This window comes from Manis pentadactyla, chromosome 1 (assembly GCF_030020395.1).
Source record: "Manis pentadactyla isolate mManPen7 chromosome 1, mManPen7.hap1, whole genome shotgun sequence".
In the NCBI taxonomy this organism is placed as follows: Eukaryota; Metazoa; Chordata; class Mammalia; order Pholidota; family Manidae; genus Manis; species Manis pentadactyla.
This window is the reverse complement of record NC_080019.1, coordinates 203220265-203244459: the sequence shown is the minus strand read 5'-3', so window position 1 is coordinate 203244459 and position 24195 is coordinate 203220265. Positions and strand designations below refer to the sequence as shown.

Sequence of the window (24195 nt, the reverse complement as noted above, 5' to 3'; positions counted from 1 at the left end):
CTATGTAAAGAAAAAGATCCACAACCCTGTAGAGACTCAAATATTCACAGAAAAAGAAATAGAAGTGCCCTATAAACATATGAAAACATACTCAACATTACTCACAATAAAATGGATACTAAGTTAAAATTTAATTTTTAATGTAAAATTAATATTACACCAAGATACCATTTTTCACCTATCAGATGGACACAAATTAGAAAACTACTACCTATTGTGTTGGTAAGATAGTGAGGAAACAGGTCCTCTCAGATATTGTTGGTAAGACTGCAAAATAATACAATTCCTTCAGAAGGAAATATCATAGAATTTAACCAAGTTATTCTCACTTTTAGCAACTTAACCCAAAGACACATTGGTAAACATACATGAAAAGATACATGAACAAGTCTATTCACTGCATCAGTATCTGAAATAGCAAAAGCCTGGAAATAACTCAAATGTCCACAAAAGAGGAGCTGTTTGAATAAACTGGTCTATTCCATAACAAAATACCACACAGCTTTACAATGGAATGAGGCTAATCTCCATATACTGCCACAGTGAGATCTCTAGAATATACTGAGTTAAAAAGAAAGTGTACTAGAACAAGGCTCTCTGGAAGAGCACAGCTGATTTCTAGGTTTGGAGAAGAAAACAGTTTCTCAGCTTTTGCAGTTACATAAGGACTGCTGGGGTCATGTTAAAAAGTCTATGGGCCACTTCCAAGAATAACATTATTTAGGGTATTGATCAATTTATTATTGAGCGAGAGGTACCAGTTTATTTATGAACTATGTATGTTGAATATCCTTCCTATAAAAATGTCAGTTGGCTGAGTAATCCTAACTAAAATACCATGAATGTTCTATTTATATACTACCTTTCTTACCACAGATCACCTCCAACAAATGTGTATTGAGAATCTAGAAGTAGGAAATATCATGGCAAATGTGGAAGACAGCATCACTGCCTCATGAAGCTTGCAGTCTAGCAGAAAACAATGGAAATTCAAAATACTGAGAGAGAACCCTGGTGGGAGAGTGTACAGGGTGCAGAAAAGAGGGACAACTAACTTAGAGCTTGGGGGTCAGTCAGAATGTCTCTCTGCAGAAATGACATATAAGCTGAGCCCCAAAGGGCATTCAATTTTTGTGTGTTTGCTTGTTTGTCCGGGATGGATAGTGGGGAGTGGGCAGCATGAGGTTAGGAAAAGGGAACAAGTGCAGTAACAGCGAGGGCATGACTCAACTGAGGACAAAGGGTAACTCAGAGTGGCTGGTGGACAGCAATGGTGGGAAGGGTGAAAGATGAGGCTGAAGAGGTATGTGGCAGCCAGGTCACAAAGAATCTCTAGACTACGTTAGGGGGGCTTTCAAATTTATCCTGAGAGTCCATGAAGAATTTTTAGCAGGGAAATCCCTGAATTAAATCCATCTGCAGCATCCACACTGGATTAGATGGAGGAATGATGAGGAGGCAAGGAGACTAGTTAGAGTACTGCTGTGAAAAATCCTGATGTGACACTGGGGATGCACACGTGTGCACCCACATACCTGCTATTTGTGAGAGATTCAGGAAGTAGAATCAATGCCCTTTACTGGCTGGGGCAGGGTATGCAGGGAAAAAGGTAAGAAACTGAACATAATGCCTAGGCTTTTGTCTTATGTAACTGAGTTCATAAGGGATGACATTTAATAAGAAGTAGGTTTAAGAAGAGAAGGAGGAGGGGAAGATGAGTCTAGTTTTGACTATGTTAAGTATTGGGTGACTGAAACATCCCAGAAGAGATGACAAGTAGGCAAGTGGCTCTTCTTCTCACTTCCCACATTCAATCCTTTACCAAATCCTGTCAAACCTACCTCCAAAATATAGCACAAATTTGTCCATTTCTCTTCAACTCCACTGTTAACCACCCTATGGCAAAGCATTGTTATCTCCACAGTCTCCATGAATTCACTTCTATCTAGTCTCCATACTGCAGCCAAAGCCATCTTTTCAAAATATAAATCAGATCATGTTACGCCCTATTTTAACCCTTGAAGGGCTTTCTATTGAGTTTTAGGATGAAAACAAATTCCTTACCATAGTCAAAAGAATCCCTCCATGATATGCACCCTTCTCCATCTTTTAATAATCCCTCTCACTCAACCTTACTATACTGGCCAAGTTTTCCCTTGCTTCTAGGAGCTTTTTGCACTAGGGAACTACCCCACTTCCCGTATTTCCCCCACCCAGCACACAAGGCTTGCTCTTTGCCTTTAGATTTCATCTCAAATATCACCTCCTCAGAGAGTTCTTCTGTAACCACACTCTATCGCATTTCCTTGATTTACTATCTTCGTAGCACTTACTAGAATCTGTAATCTTGTCTGCTTATCTATTCCCTATAACATAAACTTCATGAGAATTGAAGACTGTTTATCTTTTTCACTGTTATACTTTTACAGAATTGATCTTCAGTAAATGTTTGTTGAATGAATTAACAAATAAATACATGAATAAAATAAATCGACTGAAGCTCAGGTCAGAAAGAAAATCTTGACTGGACATACTGATTTGGGCATCTTCCAAATGTGAATAACAAATGATGCCAATTAAATAGTTATTACCCATGGAAATAAAGAGGCAGAATAAAAGAAGACTTAAAACGGAGCCTGGAGAACATCAACATTCAAAGGATGAGCAGAACAAAAGGGACACCCAAAAAAGGAGTAGAAAGGCAGGGCAAGAGAAAAAGGAGGAAACCAGATAATGTTCCTAAATTTCTAGATGCTGTAGGAGCAATCTTTACAAGGCAGCTTGACATTAAGGAAAGTATTTAGCCAATGGAATCAGATAGATATTCAATAAATGCATTTATTAAGTGCCAGTCGTGTACCAGGAACAATGCTAAGGAGTTGAGGTATAAAATTAAGCAAGAAACAGATCAAACACTATTTAATGACTATTCAAAGACCAGTACAATCTTCTCTAAGTGTGCTATGAGCACTCTCAATCTGAATCTTAATTATCACAACTGCTGAGAGGATTGAAAAAGATCTTGTTCATGAAGTGCTGAGTACAGTATCTGTAATAAGATAGGCACCCAATAAATCATAGCTACACTATAAAACAATCTTCCCTTCACTGATGAAAAACCAATAGCAATTTAGAGTAATCTTCCTGGGAGAATAATATGATTTAAAATCTATATTCAGAAAACACTAAAATAACTAAAGGGATGGGATTCTTTATGAGGAAACTACTGTGAGGTACCATCTCAAGATTTTTTTCCAAGATTTCCAAGGTTCCAGTTTGGTTTCAGCATAGCACAGAAGCATTTACGTGACTTAAAAGTATGGCAACAGATTCACTTCAGTGCACAGCCATTTATTTAGCTCCCCTCCTCCCAGAGAAATACCACATACCTGCTTTAACCCTCAGAATACAAATTCCTCCAGTTTATCTTATTCCAGAACAAGGTTTGTTGACTATTCTAAAACTAGACAGGTTAGGAGGAAAAGTACAGTATCACAACCCAATTATATCTCATTTTTTGGCTTTTATTTTGTCAGATTATATTCTTCGGTTATCTGCATGAAAGTCAAGAGGTTTACCTGTTTTTAAATAAAGAACAAAAGTAAACTGAGCTGAAAGAACATTAGATTCCTTAGAAACACTAAGCAAAGAAAAATGCCAGAATATTTTTTACTTAAATTTCAATTGGGAACATGAAGCTGAAATACCATTGACCAACAGGAAGCTTTATTTTGTATGCTATGCAATCCAGCACCCAACCAAAATGCCTCCTTCCTACCAGAACACACTACTATCCGTTCATTTCCCTCTACTTGAGTTGTTGCCTGAACTCCAGCAATCAAGGCCCCAGTAATATCTTCTGGCCAAAGAAAAATTATTTTCCTTGTTTCTCTTTTGTTCTTTAACAGATTACTAGTTCTTTTGTCCAGACCATGTGGGCAGCAGGGCTAAAGGCCTTCTGCCAGTCATACATGCTAGGCAAGCAAAAAGGAAACAAGACATTCTTCTAAGCCTGAATGTTCTCAAAGCAAACTATAGCATTTAAGTCTCTGAATTTCTCAGGTAAACAGTCAATTTACTAGCATATATTAATAGATAGAGGAGTCTGGAATAATGACTAAACACGAAACTAAGTTTTCCTTTAATATTAAGGCCAAAAGGGCATGAAACTGGGAAGAGAGAAAGAGAATCCTAAGCATGACTTTATCACTATGCAATTGTGCTTGTGACTTTGTTTACAAGTTGGTGAAATAAGGCTAATGATACCTCTCCATTTTCTAGCTTCTGTATAGGCTGAAGTTCCTAATAACTGATGTCCTTGTAATATAGTATAATTGCTGGAATTACACTACTTTCTCAAGGTAATACACTCCTCCTAAAAAAGATTGTTAAGCCACCTAACTCCATCCTAACAAGGTTCTGTTTTGTTGATTGTGGGTGTTTTTTTCTTCTGAGACTCTAGTACCAAACAACTGTACCTTGCTCTGGTAATTCTTTCAGAACTCAATGACTTACTGCAGAAGGGCAATATTCTTCATCATAATATAGAGAGACTACTAGCAGCCACAAATCAACCAAGCACATTCATGTGCTCCAGAAATGAGTTCATAACAGATATTAATCACCAAGATGTAACTTCCAGCTTTAAACTTCCTGTCAGATTTTACTTCTAAGACATCATTGCAAAATGAAAATATCTCTTCTATTTTAACTTATTTTATTTATAGGGCTAAAGCCAAGGAAGTTTCTTAAGATTTTTTTTCTTGTTAATAACCATAATATAAAACAGGGTCCTTAACAATCTTAAATTCTCTCTCTTCCTCCAGGTTGCATTCTCATCATCTGTATTTACCATTTCACTAAAAATTTTCTTCCCAATATTTTAAAGATGTAAGAAAGGACCATTTGTGGTACTTTGTACAGAGATACAGCTGACATAATAGGGCATATTTAACTTCATGGTAGTCATTTCTTTGATATCATGGTTAAGTATCCTCAAGTAGTAGTGGTTAGGTAACCAGAAGTTATAAATAAAGAACATACTCAAAGTTTTGATGCTAAAGATTTGCCTGTCTGAGTTCCTTTTAGATCTTGGCAGATCAAGTGGCCTAAAGAACAGGAAATATTGTAAAGTCATATCCTTCCCGAATAAAATGTCAATCACACCAACAATCTACATCTTAAACCAAAGAGAATAATGTGCAGTAAGGCATGACTCTTTCTGTATGCACACCATCAGGAGGTTTGATCATTGAATAATTTCAGTATGATCTAAGGACTATTTCTGGCTCCAATGATGACATATCCTACAATCTTGAACCAACTACTTCATTTTCCTAGGCAGCAATAAGGGGAAGATAATACCACTTTGTCACTTTTATTCCTTGCCTGTTATGCCAGAAAAGTTTACTTAATGATATTTCTGGAACTAAAAAACTTTGGTTTGAATGTTACTGCCTTACCTTCCAAAGTCAGGCTTCTCAGAGAAGCTGCTAACACTAATTCCATTTCTCCAACCCATATTCCACTTTATCACTTGGTTGTCTAGCTGCCATCATACTCCCCTGAAATTGCATTTCTCAAACAGATTTTATTGTTTTGACAACATAATGGGAAAAGCAGTAAATTGAAGGGGTCAGCACAGAATTTAGGTTTGAGCCTTCAAATTGAATTTACAAGCTATGTATATTTAGGCATTTTATTTTGCATCACTAAGCATCACTTTCTTCATTTTGTAAAATGAATGGTTTAGATAATGCTCTCTAGGATCTCCTCTAGTAAATCTGTAGTTTCATGACTAAATTCAATCAGCTTTCATCTTTAATTTCTTTTTGGCATTTGACACTAATCACCACCTTTACACCCTTATTATTTGCTCAAAACCCTTCCACTCATGAATTTAAGTATTATCTCTAATATCTGCTAATACCACCATTACCAAACCCCAAATTCTCTATTTCCAAATATGAAATCTCTCAACTCAGCTATTCTATCTTCACCAAAGACACAATATACTAAAGCTTAAATGGCACCCAAATCAACACACCACCTGCTGGTTTGCCCCAGACCTACTTCCCCACCAGTGTGGCTCCTCCTTACCCAGAGCCAAGTTGGTTTAAAATGCAAATCTCAGTCTTCCGTTTTTAAATCTCATTTTCATTAAATTCGGTTGATCCTTCCTTCCAAATAACAGATAGTCTCCCTGCTTAAATTTCATCATACATGGCTGGATTAGTCTAAAAGTCTCCTACACACTCCAAACTGTCCAGTATTCTCTTGTACTGCCCAATATTGTAGCCATTAACTATAGGTGGCTATTTAAATGAAAATTAGATAAAATTTAAAATTCAGTTCTTCACACACTATCTGCACTATAAGTGCTCAACAGCTACATGTGGCTAGTAGCTACTGTATTGGGCAGCACAGACACATTCCCATCCTCACAGCAAATTCTGCTGCAAGGAGCTGTAATTTTAGACAATTCTTAGCACACTATTCATATCACAGGTTTCCATCTTTTTAAGAACATGAGCTGGATTGCTATCACTTATCCAAACCGTCCAAAATCTTTATCCTGGCATCTAAACCCTCCAGATTTGGCTTCACCAAACATCATCATTTTCTTTGCCAGCATGGACTCTGTTAGCCAAGCTGCTGTCACTAGTCATGTTGAGCATTCTGCTCTCATTATCAGACTCATTCATTCAACAAACATTTTGTGAGATACTTCCAGGTTCTAAGGATAATGCAGAGAAGAAGAGAGACAATAATCTTTGTACTGATTCTTTGTTTTCTCTCCTTCAATGGCTTTCTGCCCATCTATATTTTAAAGTCTATTTCCTTCAAGCTCTCCTAGCTTACCTTTCCCCTCTTTAAACTCTCAGAATACTAGATACACCCCATATTTGGACACAATTAAATAGAACTTAGGGCTGTTTCTTTCATGCTTTGTCTTCTCAACTAGAATTTAAGTACTGAAGGAATTTGGCATTAACTACTAAAACAGGAGATATATCTATGCTAAAGTCTACTGAATTGAGCTAAAATCAGTAAGTTATAGGAAACACTGAAATCTTATGTAATTTATCTACAATGTGGGACAATAACATTTGTCCTATTTCATAGGATCAAAATGAGTAAGAGATGTGAGTAACTTCGACTCTCCTTGTTGGCAAGGAGAAATCTCCAGGGATTCATTATTTTATAAAAAAGCTAAAAATAAAGACTAGGGAAAAGATTAGTATTTTTGTTGTTGCATACAAGGGAAATTATGAAATCACTTTAAAAAACTTAAATACTAAGACTCCTGTTTGATAATACAATGTTCCATGGAGTATTATGTTCTTAATTTAAGATGGCTCTTTTCTTTCCTTCCATTATTTCAAGTAAATGATTTATTCATGTATTCAAAACATAGGAACTAAGCATCTACTACAATCTAGATGCTGGTGATACATTAACAAACAAAACAGACAAAAACTCTCCAACATTCTTCCACAGTTGAGGAGAAAAAACTAAATTAGTAAATGATATAGTCTATTAGAACATAATAAATGCTGGGGATAAAAAATAAATTAGTAAATGATATAGTCTATTAGAACATAATAAATGCTGGGGCTAAAAAATAGAGCAAGGGGATATTCTATTTTACAGTGCTCAGGGAAGGTCTCACTGAAAAGACCTGAGAAAATGATATTTAAGGAAAGACTTGAAAGCAATGAGCAAATGAGTGATGTAGTTATCTAGAGGAATAGCATCCCAGGCAGAGGGTAAAATACATTGCAAAGGTTTTGAGGGAGGAGTGTGCTTGGTATGTGCCAGGAACAGCATGGGGGCCAGTATGTCTATAGCAGAACAGGCAAAGGGGAGAACAGAACATGAGATCAGAGTTAATGGAGAGATGGACTGTACAGGGCCCTAAAGACCATGTAAAAGTGAGTGAGGACGTAATACACTGGAGGGTTTTGATCATAGAAATGATGTTATCTGGCCCAAGTTTTATTAGTATTACTCTCTTGTGATCAGGATAAATTCTAGTGGGGTTAGAATGGGTGCTGGAAGACTAGTTAGGAGGTTAATAACATAGGTGAAAAATAACGTAAGTGAAAGAGCCCAGAGGATTTGCTGATATATTGAGAATGAGAAGGAAGCATCAAAGATGACACAAATATTTGGGGCCTGAAGGATGGAGGTGCCATTAACTGAGAAGGGAAAGACTAAGAGAATGGGGGATGGGAGAGGATACCAGCTTAGTTTTGGGCATGTTAAGTTTGAAATATCTATTAAACATTCTAATGGAGATGTCAAATTGGTATGGAAATATACACCTGAGAATTTTCAACGTATAGATGGCACTGCTTTTCAAGTTCCCCAGACCCAATTCCAATGCCAGGTGAGGGGGGCAGTGGTCCCACACACACAACAGCTGTTTGCAGATACCACCACAGTGTCTGAGAAGTCAACTCAATTCTGATGCTATCTACCTACACACAGATCAGATTCTACAGGTTAAGGGTTCAATCCCACCCCCAACTTCAGAAGTCAGTCACAGGCCCCAAGCTGTTGATACCTGTGCTTCTGACTGACCAGCTACAGATTGGAGGGTCCACCACCGTCCTCCTCAAGTTCGACTATTTGCTAGAGTAGCTCACAGAACTCAGGGAAACATGCTTACCAGTTTATTACAGGATATAGCAAAGGATAAAGATCAATAGCCATACGAAGAGATGTGTAGGGCAAGGTCCCAAACAAAGGAGCTCTGTCCTTGTGGAGCTTGGGGCCCAGCTCAGAAGCATTCTGGTTCCCGAGGTGTAGAAGCCCTCTGAAAAAAGGACGAAAAAGCTGTCCCCTTGGGTTTTTTTTTTTTCCCGGTTACTTATTTATTTTACAATTGAAAGTGTGTTTATATATATATATATATATATATATATATATATATATATATATATATATATATTGTGAGGGCATCTCTCATATTTATTGATCAAATAGTTGTTAACAACAATAAATTTCTGTATAGGGGGGTCAATACTCAATGCACAATCATTAATCCACCCCAAGCCTAATTTTCGTCAGTCTCCAATCTTCTGATGCATAACGAAGAAATTCTTACATGGAGTACAAATTCTTACATAGTGAATAAGTTACATGGTGAACAGTGCAAGGGCAGTCATCACAGAAGCTTTCGGTTTTGTTCATGCATTATGAACTATACACAGTCAGTTCAAATATGAATATTCATTTGATTTTTAAACTTGATTTATATGTGGATACCACATTTCTCTATTATTATTATTTTTAATAAAATGCTGAAGTGGTAGGTAGATACGAGATAAAGGTAGAAAACAGAGTTTAGTGTTGTAAGAGTGTCCCCTTGGGTTTTTATGGAAGTTTCCTTACATAGTCATAATGACTAAGTCTCCAAAGGTTGGGGTGGAGGGTATGGGACTAAAAGTTCTTACCCTCTTATCTCAAGGTTGGTTTTCCTGGCAACCAGCCCCAGTCCCTTTTATTAATAGGATGACACCCATTTCACCTTTATGGTCCTGAAGTTTTTTCAGGAACTGTGGATGGAAATGAAATATTCCTCAGAAATATATTTTGGTCATCTGAATGGCCAAATATGTATTTCTTATCAGTCATTATATCACATTATTTACTACTATAAAATTGGATGAAATCACCAAGAAAGTAGTAAACTGGACTGAGCTTAGGCTATAACAATATTAATAAAAAGCTCAGGAAAGGAGATAGAGATTGAGTAACTGGTGAGGCAGGGGAAAAACCATGAGTGTGGTAATCTTGGAAGCCAAGTGAAAACAATGTTTCCTTGAGGATAACCACGTGTCAAATGTTGCTGAAAATCAAGATGAACTAAGAGCTGCTCATTAGTAAGCAACGTAGAGGACCCCTGACCCTGGAGGCTTTGGCAAAGCACAGCTGGTGGAGTGGCACAAGTGAAATGACGAACAATACCAAAGTGATGGCCTGTATATTCAATGAAGGTGGTAGGACAGACAACAGTTTCACTGCTTACTCCTCCTTTGACTCTTAAGGGCACTACTTTTACTGGTGTAGAAGGAGTTGGGAAAAGGAGAGAGGAGCGTTTCTCGGAAATATGTACCATCATGTTTTCTATGACTTTTTCAGGTGGCTGCTGACATAAGTGTTGTAGTATGTTATTTCCTTTTTTTGTTTTAAGGATAGACACAGGAAATATTTGGAAGCTAGAGGTAGAGTTTCCATTTATCAGCGAAAGCACTACACTGACAACCTTAGTGGTAGAAGAAGAAAAGTTGTTTAAAAACTCAGCTAACTCAGAAACCAGAATGGGGAATTCCATTTAAAATACCCTATAAGATAAGCTATTTTATTGCAGCCTTTTGTTCTTTCCCTTGAGAAATTCATATATTCACAACTTTATCAAGTCAAACACAAACACATTTTTATTGATAACACAACAGCTGGGTTAGGTTTGTCAAACATAGTACAGCTCAAGTATTGTCACTATTCTCTTCAGATGAATGAAGCATGGGTCCTTTTTCTCAGGTTAGCTATATGCTGAAAGATGCAGATCCCTAACAGTCTCTACATTATCTAACTACCTAAATTTATTTGCTCATTGAATAACAGAGAAAGGAAATTACATTAGGATGTTTCTAAGTGATGTCTATGCAGAAGTCTAAATGACAAATCTATAGGGAAACAATGTCCTAAATCTCAAAGTCTAGGAAAAATGCAGTCAGAATACAGAGCACTTTCCAATAGCCAGTACAGCTTTCACATTTGTTTTGTAGTATTTTTCACATGATACAGCACTTATTAAAGGTGCTAAATTTTTACCCTGTGATACAGAACTTTGTTTATTAAGGGTGGCATGTGGGGGAGAGCCTCTATTTTCCAACATGCACCCAAACAGAAAAAAAGGACTTAAAATCACTTTAGTCAATACCTAACTTCAAGGCATTCACTTTTGTAAACCACAGAAGTGCCTTATGTTCATGTGTACCTCATGAGTATTTTAAATTGTTGCCCAATGCCATACTGTATATACTGTATATATGTGTGTAATATCTGTTGAAATTATTCTTGCAGTTCAGATAGTTGGAAAATAGAAATATAAATGAGAATATGGCAGCCAACTGATTGGGGAAACTTTTGTTGTAGAACCACCATTTAGGTGAGGTATTGTCATCCATTCCCTCATAACACTATCTCAGGATTAATCTCCCCCTTTCCATTTTTTCTTTCCTCTTATCTCTCCAAAGATGTGTAATGGATGAATAAGAAGGATATGCATTTTGGTTGACTGGAAAATCCTTTGTTTTCTTTCTTTTCACTTCAAGCCTCAGTGATTACACTGTTTGAGCTACCTCATCCATTAATTTGGAAGGCTACACATCATCAGCTCATATTCAAGAAGTAGCACATCCCAGGTAAATAGATTAGGCAATTATTTGACATTTGGGATGAGCATATTGAAAGCATTTAGAAACCATTCACAGAAGAAACAAGCCCTAATGGTTCTTCATAACAACTGATTCCTCCAAGATAATGTGACACACAAGATATTTTTGTTTCATTACAAGACTATTGAGACGGAAAATGTTACAATTCTCTATTTCATCAACAGTAAGATTACATATACACTAAGCTGTGAAAGACTGAAATTACAAATATAACTGTCCTAATTAAAGCAAAGTTCATTTCATTTGGGTCTGTACTATACCTCCAAAAATATAAGTGAAAAAAGTTACTGTAAGTGTTTTGAATGTGTAAGCTATTCTGTGTGTAAAACATTTTATATCAGTAGGGTTTTGTTGTGTAATGATATAATATTTAAACATTTTGTGTATTTCTGAGAGAAGAAAATGTGTATTAATAATTAAAAATATTTTAATGACCAAAAAAAAAATCACTTTAGTCACTTTGACTATTTAAAAGTATTTGACAGTTGTAGAATGTGTTCTAGAATATTACCTTATCTTTAAAAGTTTATTCATAAATACCATTCCAAACATTTTCACATCCATTGTTTATTTATTTTTCTGAGGTAGTAAGAGTTAACATCATTATGCCATTTTAAGATTCAGTAACGGAACCACGAGAAATTAAGTGATTTGTTAAAATCACACAGAATAGAAGAACTCCAGATTTCTACTTCTGGGCTCTTTTAATCATATCAGAAAGATGAATTTAGAAACATGGATACCTGTAATTTAAGAACCAGAATGAGGTTGAAAGTTTATTGCCATTTCTAATTTTTAGACTTGTCTGGTATCTGGGAAAAGAGATAATATATGCAGGGATTCAACAAACATTTATTTGGTATCTACTAAGTGGCAAATGAGATTACTATGCAGCAGAAGGGAGGCTGGATTAGAAGTAGCCAGAAGTAGGGATGGTGGCAGCAGTCTGGGAAGAGATAGAAGAAAAGGAAACAAGGAGACCAGCCACCTTTTTATTATTCTTTATACTCAAATTCATTCATAAAACAAATATTCATTTAACACCTACCAGGTACCAGATACTATTCTATGTTCCTGGAAATAGATAAGCATTTTTATCATAAGGCTTACATTGGGGGAGGGCAGGAGAGAGGGACAAAAAAGTAAGAAAAATATATAGTATATCAGATCATGATAAATACATTGGAGAGGAAAAAGAAAAGAAACTGAGAAGGGGGATAAGGAGAGCTGGGGGGAAAAGCATGTGTGTAAAGAGTAGTTTCGCTACTTCAAAGAAAACAACCAAAGCCTTGATGAAAAGGTAACCAACCTCTAAGCTGAGAACTCAAACATATACAGAGCAATCTAGCAGATACAGATCTTCTTGACTTGTGATGGGGACACGTCCCAATTTCCACTGTAGGCTGAAAATACTGTTAAGCTGAAAATGCATTTAACACACCTAACTTACTGAACATCACAGCTTAGCCTAGCCTACCTTAAACCTGAAGTATAGTTTTAATGAACTTAACATTAGCCTACAGCTGGGCAAAATCATCTAACACAAAGCCTACTTTATAATGAAGGTTGAATACTGCACGTATTGAGTATTGTGCTGAGAGTGAGAACCAGAATGGTTGTATGGGGGCAGACGGGTATGTCACTTGTTTTTCCTCCTGGTCACATGGCTGAATGGGAACCGCAGCTCGCTACCCCTGCCCAGGAGAGAGGATCAGACTACTTACCACTAGCCCAGGAAAAGATCAACACTCAAAATCTGAAGTACAGTTTCTAAAGAATGTGTATCACTTTGCACCATAATAAAGTTGAAAACTTTTAAGTTGAACCATTTCAAGTTGGGGGCCATCTGTATTTGGAGAAAAAGCTTTACAGGTAGAAGGAAGAACAAGTGCAAAGGACCTGAGGTAGGACTGTGGTACATTTGAAAACAGTAAAGGGTACAGGCTGGAGTGCTATGAGTAAAGGAAAACAGTAATAAGAAGTGAAGTCGATGCTCATCTGTATGCTACCTTCTACCTTTATACAACCTACTACCTCCACTTACAATGTTCCAAGTTCTTGCCTAGTTACAATATTAGAATGTACACAGAATTTATATAATATGCTCTAAAATTTCCTGAAGTCCCAGTGGTTGGCTGTTATCTGAATACAGTGATCAATTACATCATTTCAATTACAATAATCTTCACCAGTAGATACTGAATAGACTGGGTCAGATTTCCAATTGTGTCCAAAGAGAATTTGTTAATTGAGATGAACCTTTGTGGCTAATCTGACTACACACACACACACACACACACACACACACACACACACACACACACACACACACACACACACACACACACACACACACACACACACACACACACACACACACACACACACACACACACACACACACACACACACACACACACACACACACACACACACACACACAGAGAGAATGGACATTTAGACTTAGACTCAGGTATTGTCTGTATCATTTCATTATTTTTCTTTGAATGATCAGAAAACAAGGAAACAATGTTAGACAAATATATTAAGATTTGCAGTTAAAATTCCATACACTAAGCAGTAATATTAAACAATGCACACATATTATCTAGAAAAGAGTTTCCTAGACTTATTCCTCTGTTCACTCCACAGAAGTTAAGGCATTTAGGTGGGCAACCCCATTACCTTGATTAAATTACACCACAGAAAATATAAAGTAATTCTTAGATGAGATTTTGAAAGGATGTTCATATTAGAACTCTATAAAAATAACATATTAAACATGACACGCCTCTCCCTCTCAAAAAATCCTATCTGTTGATCTTGGCCCCTTCCTGGAATATTTTTCCCCGGTCCTCCCATCCATATCAATGATGCTTTGCAAAGGAAGAGGATTCTTCTAGGAGTATGCATCAGACTGGGGATTTTTCAAGTCACCTCCCAGCTACCTTGAGCCTAAGTCACATTCCTGAAGTATGTTGGGGAGATACGGCAAGGGAAAGTTGAGTACCACTGATCTGTCCTTTAGGTCCAGTTAAAACCCTACTTCTTGGACAGGGCTTCTCAAGCCCACCTCAGGTTTAAAGGAAGGGTCAATTTCCTCAAAGTACATATTACCAATTTTGTAAAAATAAAAATCTTATTTTTAGCTTTTTACTTGTCTTATCTCTCCAGATATGATAAACTTTTCCTTAAGAGTAAGAATTTCAATAACAAACACCTTTGGGATAAATTTTATTAAATGGAAAGGAAAACTATGAAATGTTTATTATATGCTACCTTTGGGTTTTAGACACTGCTGGCTGTACTATGGATTCTTCTCAATCGCTGCAGTTCCAGCAAAGATGGACAAAGGAATCTGCTTCTTATAAAGCATCTGCTGGAACACACTGAACTTGAATGGAGATTTCCTCTGCTACCACAGGCAAGCTCCATTTGCACTATCTTCTTCTTATGCAACACGTTTTGTAGTAGGATTCTATTACAGGTCCATGTATATAGGTGGAGGTTAAGTCCGCAGAGCTGACCCCAGAAGTGTCCGAAAGAGCAAATGCTTTTTATTTTTTCATGTGAGCCAAAATGATAAAAAAACAATCAGAATATTTCATATTATTAAGTATTATATGCAGTATCTATATGCAGATATAACAAGTAAAATGTGTTCCTGCCTTTATACACTATTCCCGAAATATGCTTTCAGAATAGTATAGTTAACTTACCCTAAAGAGGTTCATTTAAAGAACTTTTAAAGGGTTAGTGATTCTATCCTTTAAACTTATATGTTACATACAAAAGTTATCTTCAATCTGTGAATAACATGCATAGTTGGAAGAAGATACCAAACCCAGAAGAATATCATCTTTCAACCATTAACCTTTAAGCAAACTATTGGCAATAACTTCACTGAAAAATAATAGGCCTGAAATTCACTTCTGCGTTTTGAACTTTAAACACATTTGACTAGGGCTGTTATTTAAGAAAGTGTATATACATGGTGAATAGTTTTAAAAAGCAAGTCTCCCTTGCACTCCCAACACAAGTCTCCCAGGTCCTCTTCCAGAAGCAATCATCACTGCCTATCTAAAGAGAACCTATGCATATATTTAAAAAGTGTGTGTGTGTATGTTTGTATTTGTATTTTGAAGTATAGTTTTAATGAACTTGCTTCTTTTCAAAATTACTTGTACAATGATAGAATAATGAAAATAACATCCCCATAAATTCTCAGTATAGTGCTTTACAGTTTTCAAAGCATTTTTAAGCATATCAACTTGTTGATCTTCAAAACTAACAACTCTTGGTAAACATACTCCAACTATAAAGAAGCATGTAATTGAATCATTTACTACATCCATCTTTCTCTCAGGAAAAATAGCACTTAAATCAACACCAAATGACAGTTGTATACTTAAATAAGAGAGCAACACACTTCCAGAGAGATTTAACTATCTTCTCTCAGTAGCATATCCCACTCTCTCAGATCTACAGTCAATAACTTATGGTTCTTTTTAAGGTGAACTGGCATCCATACGACAAAAACACTTCAGAGTTGTAATACACATACTTCTAAAACACCTTCTCTATGTTAGCCTATTATTTCCAGTAAATTTGAAAAGGAAAGCCATTCTCTCTTCCTTGCCTAATCCTACCACATCTACAAAATATGGAATTGATTTTACTGAGGGTCTCGTTTCATACAAAAGAACAGCATCAGTCTTCCTATATTGGCTATGTAATACATCAGAGTGATCCTATAATGCTGATGACACCACTACCTGATTTAAGCTTCCTGAAGGTGAGTTAATGATTAACAGAAAGACTTAGCATTTAACTGCTAGCAAACTATAAATATAAAACATTATATTTCCAAGTGTGAAGCCAGTTGTTATCTGAAGAAACTTAGAGGAAATTATATAAAAAATACCATAAAAAGAGATCTTGTATACATTTCCATTACTTAAAGGCTTCCATCCAGTATGGACTCCCTTGCCTCCGTATTTGAGGTTTTAAATTATACATAATACTACTTCACTGTACCCATACAGTATTTAACATTAAAACAAAATACCTTTTTAAAAATTGTGGTAAAATACACATAAAGTTTACCATTTTAGCCATCAAAATATTTAAAAGACCAAAATTAAGAAGGAAATGAGAAATCCTTATTCCTTTTATTGCTAAGAATATATTCAAAGAAAAATTAAGTCAGTCATATATGGTATCACAGGTCATAAACCCAAAAGAAATCAGGTAGATATTCAAAGGAAACTGCTTTTGAAAAAATAAGAATTTTTAATTAAGAATTCAAATTATGATCAATACTTTTACTCTTAAGTGTCTTATGCTAATAGCAAATAATAGAACACTATCAAATGTACAAAGGGCAAGAAAACGATTTTTAAACAAAAATATTTTCAAGTGCTCTTCAAGTCTGGACTAAATGATTTCAATCAATCAACAGAACTGGGGGTAAAAATCCCATAATTCCTGTTTCTCAGCCATTAATTTCTTCAGAGGCCAACCCTGGATATACTGGTTATGACTTTTATCTTCTATTTTTTTCATCATATGAAAAAATTTTAATATAGCAAAAGAAAGCTCTCAAACTGAGTAGGAAAGAAATGTGGTGTGACTGACAAAGAATCAGATCATTACTGATTGCTGTTATTTTTATTATGTTTGATATGGAAAGTACATTCTGTATAGCTATACCTGTTCTCAGGAATGTAAGCCTCCCATAAAACGTGAAAATAAATGTGAGTCCCCAAACTGAGATAACCGTTCAGATCCATATTTGGAAAACTGAAGTTCAAGCTATTACCTTAGACAAACTGTACAGCATTTATCTTTCATTTTAGAAAGGTCAGAAAATACATGTTCACATTCTCTTATATATGCTTAAACAAACAGTAGGACAAACAAGAAACTGGTTACCTGTGGAGGCAAGAATATGAAACTAGTTGAAAAGACATGGTTGAAAAAAGATTTCATGGTTACATAATTTTTTATTTTTGAACTATGGAAATAATTACCATTCAAAAGTAAAATAAAATGGTATAATATTTTACTGAAATAATTTTAAAACCATTTTCTCAAAGCCTCCTCTGCTTTTATCAATCTGTTTAAAAAACAGAAGTTCTAGAAAAGGAAAAAACTGATTTTCTATTACCCATTTAAAAGATTTAAGGGGTTGGGGGTTAGAGCTAGAGTGAGTTAAGACAAGACTTTCTAAATGTCTAATTCATTGTACTTCATTCCTTAAACATTATTATAGAAACTCAAGATAAATTTTTCACCTTAAAAGAAGTTTTTTACAAGGCAGTACAGTTTAAAGTTTCATATAAATGCATGCAGGTAAGCTTCACAGTTATTTAATAATGGCTTTAAACTATCTTAATCAAATCGATGTTTCTCTGGCCAAAGGAAACAACTTTAACTGCAGCAAACTTACCAACTTTGATAAATTTAGAGCCTATCAGATGTAATGTATAGCATAAGGAATATAGTCAAAATATGGTAACAACTTGGTATGGTGATAGCTGGTATCTAGAATTATCATGTATATAAATGTTGAATCACTGTGTTGTACACCTGAAACTAATGTAATGTAATACTGTGTGTCAACTACCCTTCAATAAAAAATAATTATCTACAAAAAAAAAAAAATTTCGACCCTATCAGATTTTAGTATCAGCTCTGTGAGGAAGGGCTGCTCTAAGGAAGTTACCCAAATTATTAATTATACTATAAGCATAGATAAACCTAAGAAAGAAACATCAGAGACCATGATAGCACAATGATTAATACACCAGAAATTAGGGAGGCAGCTGGAGTGGGAAAACTAAATGGGTTTGGAGTTAGACCTACATTAGAACCTGACTCCATATCCTGATGACCTTGGGCAAACGACTTAACTTCTCTGAACCTATTTCTTTAATGACAAAGTTAAGCTGATAACATTTAACTTGAAGGATCATTAGGAAAATTAACTGAACTGTTCACAGTTCCGTCTATTTTAGCTGGGTCATGCAAAGGACTTAGGGCTGGAAGAAAAGGTCTTCTGTAGTATTTTTAAGTCACACGTTAAAGGGAAGAAAATAAAATGGCAAAGTACAAAGAACTTTTCTGGGAATCAGGTAACTGGGATCTAATCAAAGAGAATAACTGAGTATCTCTTTTTAAAAATGAAGATTTTTATTTCATCTATTTCTTAATTTACTTCCCTTTTACTTAGTTCAAATGTGAACCTCCATTAACCTAAAGAAATCATTTTAATATTCTAGGGAAAATATCCAGTGTAAGTAAATATGACTATCAAACTTAAGATAAAAAGCATCTAAGTTAGATACTAGGTTTAAAATCATTGCAAAACATTTGTAAGTATTTTCTTTCAGAAAATTTCCAACAGAATTAAAAGATGATCACATCTGCACTTTTTTGTTAAAATAGGAAACTGTTTTTTTAAAATACGAGATCATCTTAAGACAACTCTATACTTGTGGATGATTACTTCTTATTGGCAAAAACGCACAGTACTAAAGTTGGAATCACATGAAATTGCCACTATTCAACTATTTTTGACCTATAAAAAAAATTTTGAGTGTTAAATGTGTGCCACAAATACCATACACTGCAGTATGACAGGTCCCCTGTTCTCTAGTAACATATGGATTTAGCTGAAAAGACAACAGAGGCACAGTGCATTTAGTGCAACTTAAAAAAAAATTATTGACATACCATTCCATTTCTCTTTCATATTTCAGTGCCATACCGACTGAAACAATTAAGAGTATAATTTTTGTCATTACTGAATATACACTACATTAAGGGTACTTGATAGAAAACAAATTTCTTTAGATTTGGTCCTGACTATCCAGTATAGGACCCAGAAACCACATTAAACTGGAGAAGAGGAGAGTTAGAGAAAGGAGTTAAAAGAAGTTACTTCTGAGTGTTTTTATATAATGTACCTTTTATTTCTTCATGTTACAAAGAAGGTATGCTCCTAAGTGTCTTTTCTATAAATCAGTTATGCATACTGTATAGACTGAAAAGAATAAAGTTCAAAAAATAACTGGGAAAGAAATGCTGTTTGCAAAATACCTAGAATGAGGTTTCTTATCAGAAAATTATCATCTGACTCAACTATTTCAGACACTCTTGTGCACAAATGTCACCACCCCAAGGATCTACACATCTTTGCTTTTTGTTACTAAAGATTTGAAAATAGATTAACTAGACGTGTGAAGGAGAAATGAAAATGAGTCTTTTTACTGTTTAGGGGAAGTTTGGGGGCTTCTTAGCCTCTTGTTCCTGACACAAACACCTGGAATGGACGTTAGGGAATTTTATTTTAATACTCCTACAAAGTCCCTGTCAAGCTTGGAAATCCAAGAAAAAAAGATAAAATTTGACATGGGGATGGAGGCAAGAGCTTCACCCATTTTTGCTTGAATGCACACATTCTATACAAGGTCATCTGTGAGGAACTAAAAGGATTTCCCTTAAGATAATAACACCTTTCAGGATTTAACAATTTGGACTAACAACCAAGGAAATGAAGAATTGCCTACTGAGATCTACTATTTGTTTAAGCTCCTCTGTAGGGAATGAACTGTGTGACACACTTTAGCCACAAACTGCTACATTTTCAAAATAGAGCTTTTAAAGAACATAATGGTTTTTGGAATAAAGTTGTTTAACTCTTAGCACACCTCTTTCCAAACTAGCTTCTGCACTAGCAAAAAGAAAGCTCAATGACTAGGTCAAGAGGCGGCTGGCCACTGCCAGGGCTGATTCATAAAAAAATCGGCAGTGCCTCTTTAGAGGGCTTTGCGGTTTTTTGTTCTGTTTTTTAAGTTTTATTTTCTTAGATTAAAAGAACTTTTCCTCCAAAGCTGCACACATGAAACCCTCTTCTCAAGCAGGTCTCTGTAAAAATCGATTTGTTAGCCTTCTGGTTACTGCTTTCCACACACTCCTTTATTAAGTATGCGAGTTTCTTAATACAACCGTTCATTTTAAAATTTTCATGCAGGTCTTCCTTATTTAACTATTTTACGGTTGTTTTCCCCAGTTTAATACTACATTTTGATGAAAGCACTGATCCTCAGACCAATAAGGCTTTCTCATCTTGGTCAACAAGCTAATTAAAGATTCATTGCTAATTAAATATGCACTCCCCCCCCCCTTCTCTCTTTCATGCAAACCCTCTGGAAATTGTATCTGAGAACTACCCCTTCCTCCAAATTCATAGATGACAGCTTGAGGTTCAGGGGAAGAGAATCTTGGGCTGCCAGTACAGTCAGCCTCAAAGCTTTGTATCTGTCAGGGAAGAACAAAAGACAGTGCCTCCCCCAGCCAGACCCCAGCGCCGGAGGGAGGCTGCTTGACGGAACAGTTCTAGAGAAAGAGGAAGCCAAGACAGAGCCAGTGAGAGTTTCCCCTAAGCCTAGGGAGTTACCCACCTTGGATAGCTGCCGCCTGAGGCTAAAGCGCTGAACCATGATCACCCAGGGTAATCTTCAGACAAAGCAATCCGCGAAGGGAAGGTTTTTTTTTTTAAACCGCTTCTTGGGAAAGTCGGTGGCAAAACATTTTGACGATTGTCATGGAAGTCCAAAGAATTTCCCTGGGAATCTTAGCAAACTTAGAACCACTTCATTGTTTCATCGGGAGATGCTGCAAAGCCTTACGTGGGAGAGGGCGGGCGGTGAGGCAGGGAGGGCCAGAACCTAGAGCGGCTTCGCCCAGTGCCAGGCTCGCTCAGCACTTCCTGTGAGTCAGCCCTGAGGGGTCCAGACAGAGGACCACCCCTTCCCCTTCCACCGAATCATTGGCAAGGACGCCACTCTGGGGCCACCTGAGACTCACTCCGGGGGCTGGACCTGATGTCCTGGTCTGTGTGGGAGGAGGAGTGCCGCCGGGGAAAGAAAGCATCTGCCTGAAGTAGCGAACTGGACACGGCAACAGTTCCTCTCACCCTAGAGCCCTCCCGGTGGAGAGAGTCCCTGCAAAGAGCAGCACCCGCTTTGCGACCGCCACCTCAGGTAACCCGCCTGGTGAAGTGGTGTGAATAAAAGGAGGTGGCAGAAAGCCCCGAAGTGTAGCAGCTCCGCTCAGAGAAGGAAACTCCTCCCAGCTGGGCTCGGCAGCAGTCCGGCTTTGTCTAACGTAATTGGCCAAGCTTCCTCTTACTCACAGGGAGGGTCCCGCAAGGAAGGAATGTCAGGTGCAGCGAAACGTACTCTATGGGTAACTTCAACTTCGTTACCAAGTTAAACAAATTAAAGCTGCCTCCTGAGGTGACTGCCTTCTCTCATTGGAACAATATAATTAAAAAAAAACTCTACTCATAAAACAAACTAAAGGAACAGCCCAGACTGAATTAACACAGGTTAAAGAGGTATGAAAAATGGCAATCATGACAGCAGTTCCAAAGATCAGAAATATTTTGCTACCATTTACCAGTCTCTTCCTCTCTGTTTCTGCTTCCAGACAACCAGTGTAAGCCTGAAGCCTCAGTTTCGTGAAACTTTCTGTTCTATATGCCCCTCTCCAAATTGTTCATTACTTCTGAATGGATTTCATAACTAATCAGGGCAGAACTTATAGGCATATATTAATTTGTCTCTGCTCCAGTGACTTTCAATTCCCTGTAAGCATGATTACTTCTTATGCTATATTCAGCCTTTGTTGGAATGAACCCACTATATGCAGTCATTGTGTTAGGCATTTCACATCTATTATCTTATTGACTTCTCAAACAACTGTGTGAAATATGTACAAATATACCACCTCCACAGATGAATAAAGCAGAAATCTTCTCTCTAAAACCTCAATATTGTTATGAGGAAACCATACAGTGTTACTAATTTTTTTTCCTTTGGGCAAGAAGAGTGAAAAATGAGTTTGAAAAGGCAGATCTTCTTGCAATGGTTATTCTCAATTACGCCCATATCACAAACTACCAGTTTCCAATTATCACCAAATATGAGGCACAATTTTTAAAAAGTCACCTGAGATATGCCGCACACGTATTTCACAATACCTTGGGAAGAGTATAAAAGATGTATCAATTCCAAGAAACAACAGTATGCCAAAGCTCCAAAAACTGACTCTAGCCAAAATATACATAAAATGTTTATTCCAAAAACTTTAAATAGGAAAGGTTTGAACGTATTTAACTAAATCTTGTGTGAAATTCCAAAGCTAAAAAAACCTTAAGATCAGCAACTATGACTGAATGTGAAGATTCCTTCATATCTGAAGTTCAGAGTGTGCAATGCAATTAGTAAACTGATTGAAATTTAATTCCAAGTGGAAAGCTGGTTGACAGAGACCCTGAGTTCTGTGTGGTTTTAAATGGTAAGAGTGCTAACATCTCCATTTTGCCCCTACACTGAATGAAACCAAGTACTCAGGAAACTCCTGGGAATGTTGGAAGAAATAATAAGATGCAGGTGTGGAAATAATGAAGTTAGTTAAAGATAGGCATACTGTCTTTAAATATAAACGTGAGATGTTTTCTCTATGTATCCATCTATAAGCAACTAGAATCCCAGATCACTGAAAAAAAAATTCTTTTTAATTTTCACTCTCATCCCCCAAAAAAAGTTAAGAGGAAAAGGAATTGGAAAAATAAAGTCTGAAGTTTACAGACCCAGGTACATATCAATTGTGAACTGAACAGGATATAAATCCTCAAAGTCCCAGATACACATAAAAAGACATATGGATTAAAAGGATGGTGTCTTCATTCTAGGAGTAACTTAGTCGTTTTTTGCCTAGTAAGTCATTTTTTGCCTAATAAAACTCTAATTGTTTAAATGCAACAAAACCTGTTAAAAATCATTTGAGTGCATGATTACAATCCAGTCCTCAACAACAACAAAAAAAAACAAAAAACAAAACACTGAACTGTTAGGGAAAAGATTAGAGTCTGTAAATTTCATCTATTTTGAGGAGTATGGCAGCCTTTTGGATGAAAATAGTAGACTAAGATCAAAGGTTTAAAAATAATAGCTGGAAAGATAGAAATGCTTAGAGAAAAATCAACAGCTCTGAAATCATTCTCCTACTACCCCAGGGCCCAAATGAACTGCCCATGGGGTTCTATATCCTTTTTTGGATTATGTACATTTTGTAAATCTATTAAAAGCTATGGACTCAGTAACCAGAGTGCCACACATAAAATGCACGAATGGACACGCACAGTGTTTTTGATACAATTCCAAATGGTCCACGGACGGATTCACCTAAAGTTTGTCCACAGACTCTGTATTAAAAACTCGTTACCATCACAACTAAAGAAGAGCTGAACATCAGTCACTAAGTGGTCTTGTTTCCTGCTTTCCACCATAGGTAACAGTTCATAGAAGAACCGGAAGACAAAAAAAGCCTGACTTTGACATGTTGGCTCCAGCTCCCAACACATTTTCCTTACTAGTTTGCCAAATAACAATCTATTTCCAAAGCCACAAATGATCTTTATGAAATCACCTTTTAAGTTTGTTTCAGTTTTCTTCATTATCATTGTAGAAACAGAAATATTTTATTCTCCATGTTTCATCCATCACTAGAGATAACATTAATACTTATCTTACTATACGTTTTCCTACACATGTATGAATGTATACGTTTGTCTTACAAAACAGGGCTATACTATTTTCTAATTTATCACTAAAAACTATATTGCAAATACCTTGGATGAAGACTTACGGAATTT

At 36.4% G+C, this 24195-nt stretch overlaps 1 protein-coding gene across 8 annotated transcripts in view; it reads right to left on the bottom strand.

Annotated features, from left to right (window-relative positions):
• TMCC1 (transmembrane and coiled-coil domain family 1) overlaps positions 1-24195 on the bottom strand; it is a 343299-nt gene that overhangs the window by 149011 nt on the left and 170093 nt on the right. Inside the window, exon 1 of one of the 8 annotated variants that reach the window (XM_057506375.1) lies at positions 20936-23319. The exons of the other annotated variants lie outside the window; for them this stretch is intronic. Coding sequence (XP_057362358.1) covers positions 20936-20974 — 39 coding nt within the window. The 5' untranslated portion in view covers positions 20975-23319. Of the gene's footprint in view, positions 1-20935; positions 23320-24195 lie in introns of those variants that run through there. 8 annotated transcript variants of the gene reach the window in all.